This window comes from Neospora caninum, chromosome XII, assembly GCF_000208865.1.
Source record: "Neospora caninum Liverpool complete genome, chromosome XII".
Classification (NCBI taxonomy): Eukaryota; Apicomplexa; class Conoidasida; order Eucoccidiorida; family Sarcocystidae; genus Neospora; species Neospora caninum.
In genome coordinates, this window is record NC_018398.1 from 810,997 (window position 1) to 816,996 (window position 6,000).

At 51.9% G+C, this 6,000-nt stretch overlaps 1 protein-coding gene across 1 annotated transcript; it reads right to left on the reverse strand.

Annotated features, from left to right (window-relative positions):
- Positions 1-1,572: 1,572 nt before the first annotated feature.
- Positions 1,573-5,500, reverse strand: NCLIV_061280 (hypothetical protein; the record flags this gene model as incomplete). Its single annotated transcript, XM_003885680.1, has 8 exons — positions 1,573-1,698; positions 2,145-2,207; positions 2,688-2,796; positions 3,121-3,317; positions 3,559-3,626; positions 4,080-4,329; positions 4,613-4,897; positions 5,459-5,500. The coding sequence occupies 8 exons, from the start codon at positions 5,498-5,500 to the stop codon at positions 1,573-1,575; spliced, it is 1,140 nt and encodes a 379-aa protein (XP_003885729.1).
- Between the last annotated feature and the right edge of the window lie 500 nt (positions 5,501-6,000).

A 6,000-nucleotide genomic window follows, 5' to 3' on the forward strand; every position in this document is an offset into this window, starting at 1 on the left:
ATTCTTTCCTTAGATATTTGGAGCTGTTTTTTTTTCATTATAAGGAGTAACCAGTATTTATTATTTACTAGTTTTAACGGCACGATGCAAATTACTTCTCCCTTTAATTTCGAATCAGATTCATAACTAGGTCCCAATCTTTCAATTGTAGAAATTAAATCTGTTTCTCTTTAAACAGCTGCTCATATCGTAGCACTTTCTCCACCTTTTCGTACCGATAGATTGCATATGATTCTATTAGGTTTAAATTTAGATACAGAATAATTTGTACAAACGCTGTTCCAGCCAAATGATTTTTTTACATGCTGTTTAATGGGGGAAAGCGAAGTAAAAAACTGAAGAAATAAACTACACCTCTAATATAAAATACATTTTGTATCACAGAACATTAATATCAACCTATTCATCTTAATTCGGATCATTTCTCAGAATACGAAATCTAATTTAATTAGTTTGTTACAATTGCAAGTTCTTGAATTCACAGCTCGAACCTCACTGTTATACTTTATGAATGAAAAAACACTACAAGGATGTGGTGCATTTTGTTAAGCAAAGCGTACTGAGGTTCAGGCGGTGAATAGCTGAATGTTGATACGCCACCAAAATGTGACTCGAACTGGGGAACGTTGAAGCGGTAGGAAAATCTGTCGGGTAATTGTTGTCGTGCGTAGAAGGCAGCCCGACAATTGACGTGTAGTTTTGATGTAGCCATTAAGAATAAACGGTTCGAACCTATATGCCCCTCGGAATCAAAAATCAGTTGCCTCACCACCTGAATGTTTCTGAGTAGTCGTACTTGTTGTCGTCGAAATAGCTATCAGATCAGTGTATACCGTACAAACTAACATCAGGAAGGAAACTAACACAATGGTGGAAAACCCGCAGTCACAAAACAATGGGCACCAATTGGTTTTCAAGCTCCGTACTAAAACAGCGGAAAATAGTCCAACAATGACAGGATAGCTGTTACCCATAACCAGCCAAAACCCTTGGGAAATACCTGCAAATATAAAAAAAATCACAACCGGCATGGTCCTTAGCAGGGTGCCGATCGTTTGGCATACAAATCGGTTGCCAAGAGGTTCCTTCTTTCTGCAGGTGTCACCATGGTTGAATAGGGTAGTGGTCTTTAAATGGGGCCAGATTCTAGACAGTGGACAAGTGAAACACTCCCGCTCCGCAGGCGCTTCCGTGTACTTCCCTAATCGTGTTTCACTCGCCTTGAAACTGCTTGCGGCAATCCTAGGACGGCTAGAAAGCTCCTCAGGAGCAACATCGGCATTCGAGTTTCTTCATTCGTGGCTAGTTCCACAACGACATATAGGTGAGGGAAGAACTCCCTCGATAGAAAAGAGAAAACAAAACTTATATAAGTTTGGCAGCAGGGCTGACCATGCTGCCGCTCGGTCTTCTTCAGCGAAATAGGCAAGCACCTATCGCAGTGGACTTAAAAAACAAAACTCCTTCGTATTTGCAATTGTTTACTGGTTATCCCACACCCTCGATGGTGGGGGTTTGAAACGATGGTAGCCCCGCATTCACACAGTTGGGGGGTCAACTGCTCTGCTCCCATCACTCCGTCTCTTTGAGGTCCGTGGTTGCCGAACCCTCTGCATTTTCCCCCCTCTCCTCTTCGTAGAGCGTGGCTACGTGCTTGAGAAACGGAGCCCGGCCGGCTTCGAAGGGGGTTACGCCTTCCTGAGAAAGCAGAAGCGCGCCCACAGCCCAAGAGAGACCACACTGTGGACCATCGAGAACTAGTAATTAAGAGTGACGACAATTCCATATTTCTGCGGTGTGACTTGCCGCTCCGACAGACACAAAGGGCATTCCTGCTTGGACCTTTTGACGATCAGTGCAGGCGAACAGAGGCCGCCGGTGTATCAAGGCCTATCGAGATACGAACACCAGACACACTCTGATGCAAATGTCACAGTGGAACAGATTTTCAGCAGTAGCCTAATCACCACGTTCTCGTCCCTGGCCTGGCTCCAGCGCTCGTTGAAATCCACCTGCGTTTTCTTCGTGTCACGCAGACTTGCGAACACCTCGTGGTCACGGTGTCCCAGTCCTCCGCGTTTTCAGACAGCTTTCACAGACGGGAAAACAGTTATCCACCAACTGCTTCAGGTTCCATAACTCACCCTATTCTTCTGAAACCGGAGCTCAGGATCCGTTCGCATCAACAGCAAGCACAGATCGGCGTGCTCAGAATTCTGCAGTCAGCAGCCGGCCAGCAAGCAAGCAATCGCAACGAGCCTCTGCCGCACAACGAGGCCTCCACCGACCTTACTGGAGAACCAAATCATCCGGTTCTCCTGTGGCGACATGGGCATGGGCCGGTGTCTCCGTTCAGCACTTTGGACACGCTATGCTACACAATCCGCCATTTCCTCTCTATTATAACAAGGTGATCCACGAGTTATTTCCCTAGCAGTCCAGTTCTTTGGCACGGGAGGTGCCGAACAACATCGGATAACAAGTTCTGTACCGAGCCTGCCTGCTTCGCCGGTGGAAATCCCCACGTGACTAAACCACAACGCTGTGGTGAACGGCCTTAGCCATCTCGGGCTCCTACCACAGGACCGCACGATTCTGTTTCTGGGTTTGATTCAGCGAGACATCCCGTCGCTGCGACAGACGCCGCATTTCTGACGCAATTACCGTACAGGAAAGCGCTGCCCTACTCCCCGCAGTCCCCTCTGTCCTCTGCGAAGCAGACTAGCACGGTTCAGTGAACGAGAAACCGCACAAACCATGGCTGTGTGTTCGATGCTCTCACGGACTGTGAATGCACTCACCACTGCAAGGTGAAGCAAGTTGTCGCCTGTGAACTTCTCGTGAACCTGAGAAGATGCAATCGAAAGCAGACGAAACTTGCGAAGCGGCGAAGTCAGAACAAGCACGTTGCCACCCCCAGTCGCAGGCGACGACTGTTTGAATCCCCGGGATCGCTAGCTTAAACGTGTTTTCGCTTTGAGCTTGTTACCCCAACCGCCTGCAAGATAGTCAGTCATGTTTTGTGAACGCTGCATCAACCCTGAGTATTTGCTCTGTGTTGATTCCACTTCGTTTTCAACGGTTTCAGCTTTCGCATTTTCTGCATGGAAATCGCGCTACGCTTCACGTCCAGTCTGACCTGTTTCGACGCAAGGGGTTGGGACTGTCTCACTGCATTTTTGCCGCAAGAGGAATGCGACACAGGCCCTCTCGAATCCAGCGAGATCTACGCATACCTGCACGCTTGCGCCTCGATGCATCAGCACTTCCACGACCGCTTCCTTGCTGGCTACTACTGCCTTGGACAGAGCAGTTCGCTGAAGAAACCAGAGATCACGTAACGGACCCGACAACGTCCTTTAACCCATGCACGTCGCCATATATTTAGATACGTGATTTTATATATAGGAGAGATCCCATCTCGCGCTTGTGGACCTGAGAATTTTTCCTAGAAGTGTATTCCTCAGCCCGGTTCGGAAGTCGTGTTCCCAGACTATGACAAGCACAGTAGAACTTGGATCGGGTTGTTCCAGCGTGGGAGCACGGCGCCTGTCGTACCCCGTAGTTGTCGGTTGCTTCGATCTCCGCGCCTGCGTCCAGCAGAGCTTCAACGACGGCTTTATGGCCTGCGACCAATGGAACACCACAGAGCAGAAGACCCGTACACTCGCAGTTCAAGGGAAAGACCGAGGAAGCAAGACGTGCGGAGTCGCACGGCATCGGCGCGGACACACAACCTTCCGAGAGCTTGCTTTGTTTCCCTGCGCCACGCTCAACCCCCGACTCGCCACCGCGTTCTCTCGGCTCAAGGAGCCTTCCGTTTTCAATGAGGTCTGGATGGTATGGTCGCGTTATTTCGAATCCTTGTTTCGACACCTTCTCTCCCGATGGGGGCGTGAAGCGACACTCTTCTCAACCTCGCCGGGCGAGTAGTGCAGGCCGACGCGTCCTCTCGTGGTTCGCGATGTTCGTCGTTTTACACTCTCTTCTCCGGAAAACTTGAAAAAAGCTTGAGGTCTTTCCCGCGTAGACCGCGGGTATTTCTAAGCCTGTTCAGCACTTGAAGACTCCAGTCTCACCTTTCGCAGCAGCTGTCGTGAGAGCTGTCCCTCCAGAGGGCGTCTTCGCTTCCAGCAGTTCCTTCACAATTTCGCGGTTCGGCTGCAGATCTGCCTGGGCAGCGGGTCCGCTCGCCTGGCGCGTCCTTGCGGCTTCAATGAGCGCCTCGACCACAGGCAAGTGTCCCGCCGACGACGCAGATAACAGGGGTGTCCAGCCGCCCTCGAGAAGAAAGAAAAGAAACCAGGGAAACACATCCGAGGAAGAGCCCTGCGGGGTAGCGACGGAGGGGAGTCACGACACCAGAGAGAAGACACGGACAGAGCACCGAGTCGACTCGCGTGCACGTTTTACGAGTTCCCGGAGGCTGTGTCCTTCCGGCACGCGCGTTTTTGCGTAGCATGGGGCATGCATCTTCACCCCACTTCTGTGGCAGTAATGGCCCGTCTGGGTACTTGTTTGTCCGGAACGTCACGCCAGTCCCGCAGCTGTGTTTGCGTCTGTTCTCTGCCTCTCGATTGGACAGCAAGACAAGGCGCGTGCTCGCTCTCACTTCGTCCGCTTTCAAAAACCCCGCGCCTGCTCGAAGAAGACACTCCACAGCCTGCAGATGGCCAGCGGCACATGCTACATGAAGCAGGCTTCGTCCATCTTCGTCTTCCAAGGCGTTGAGGTCCTCTGCATCCAGCTTTTTACCCGACTGAGACGTTTTCTGTCCTTCCGCGCTTGCCAGCTCTGTCCCTGGCGAAGACGCGCTCGAAGCGTGTGAAGAAGAGGGCGAGGCAGGGTCAGAAGGAAGCTGAACATGCGAAGTCAAGAAGTCGACGTCGTTCGAGGCCTGTAGATGCAGACACACCACACCGCCGGAATGAACAGAGAGGCCCAGAAGGCGAAAGAAAGAGACATGCAGACCGAAACGGGGGCATTCCGTCGAGTTGTGACGGCGAGAAGAGGGCGGAAAGCGGATGGCACGGCAACATGGGAATCCTCGAGATCGGCCTCTAACCTTTCCAGGAAGAGGTGAAAAAAAATCGAAGGGAGAAGGCCGCCCCAAGTACGGCGAAGACTCCAAAGAGACAAAGCAGCAATGTCGCCCCCACGTCTATTTTATGCGCAGTTTCACGCGCACATATTCCTACAGGGCGCCCGCAGAAACGCACGGGCTTCCGGTGCGGCAAAAACGTTCTCTCTGCAGAACAGAGCTGGTCGAGTTTCTGTCAGCTGGAAACTGGACAGAACGGGATGCAGTGCCCAGGAAAATGAAGCGCGGCAACCCGTGCCTACGCATGTCGCGCTGGCGTTCTTATCTCCATAGAGGAGCAAGACAACGACACCAAAGAGATGTTCTCTCAAGGCATTTCCCAACCGTCTCCTCTGCTTCCTTTAAAAAGAAACCTACAGCCGCTTTGAACAGCTCGTCTCGTCCTGCAAATCGGGCCATTTTCGTGGCTGTCTTGGTCGAGGGCAGAGCCGCGCAAATCGTCCAGTGGGCTTCCGGCTGTATGGACCAGTTCGTCGGCAAGGCCGTGCATGCAGAACTTCCGCCTGCGTGGAGGTCTTGCGAAGCGGTAAACGTCACGTGGAGGCTGAGAAGCGCCGCGAGAAAATCGGCCTATTTATGTGCTCGGCTGTAGCACTGGCCGTATACCGGGATGCGGCCTCCTTTTCCTCTGCAAAAGGCCTGTCGCGCCGCATACAATGTGCGAGAAGATACCCCCAATCTGAGGATCGAGTCAGGAAAGCCGCTACCAAGAAAACTGGCGACGGTTCTGCGCGGACGCGATGCACCGTGCGTTAGACGTTTGCATCTCCCTCACGATGCACACACTGAGAACGGTGATTCGGCGAGGCTCTTTGCTCCGCCGGATTTTGGATGTTTTTGACGGAGAACTTCCGCATTCGGCGCGCACCACGGCAAGACAGAGAGACGGCGATGACGTC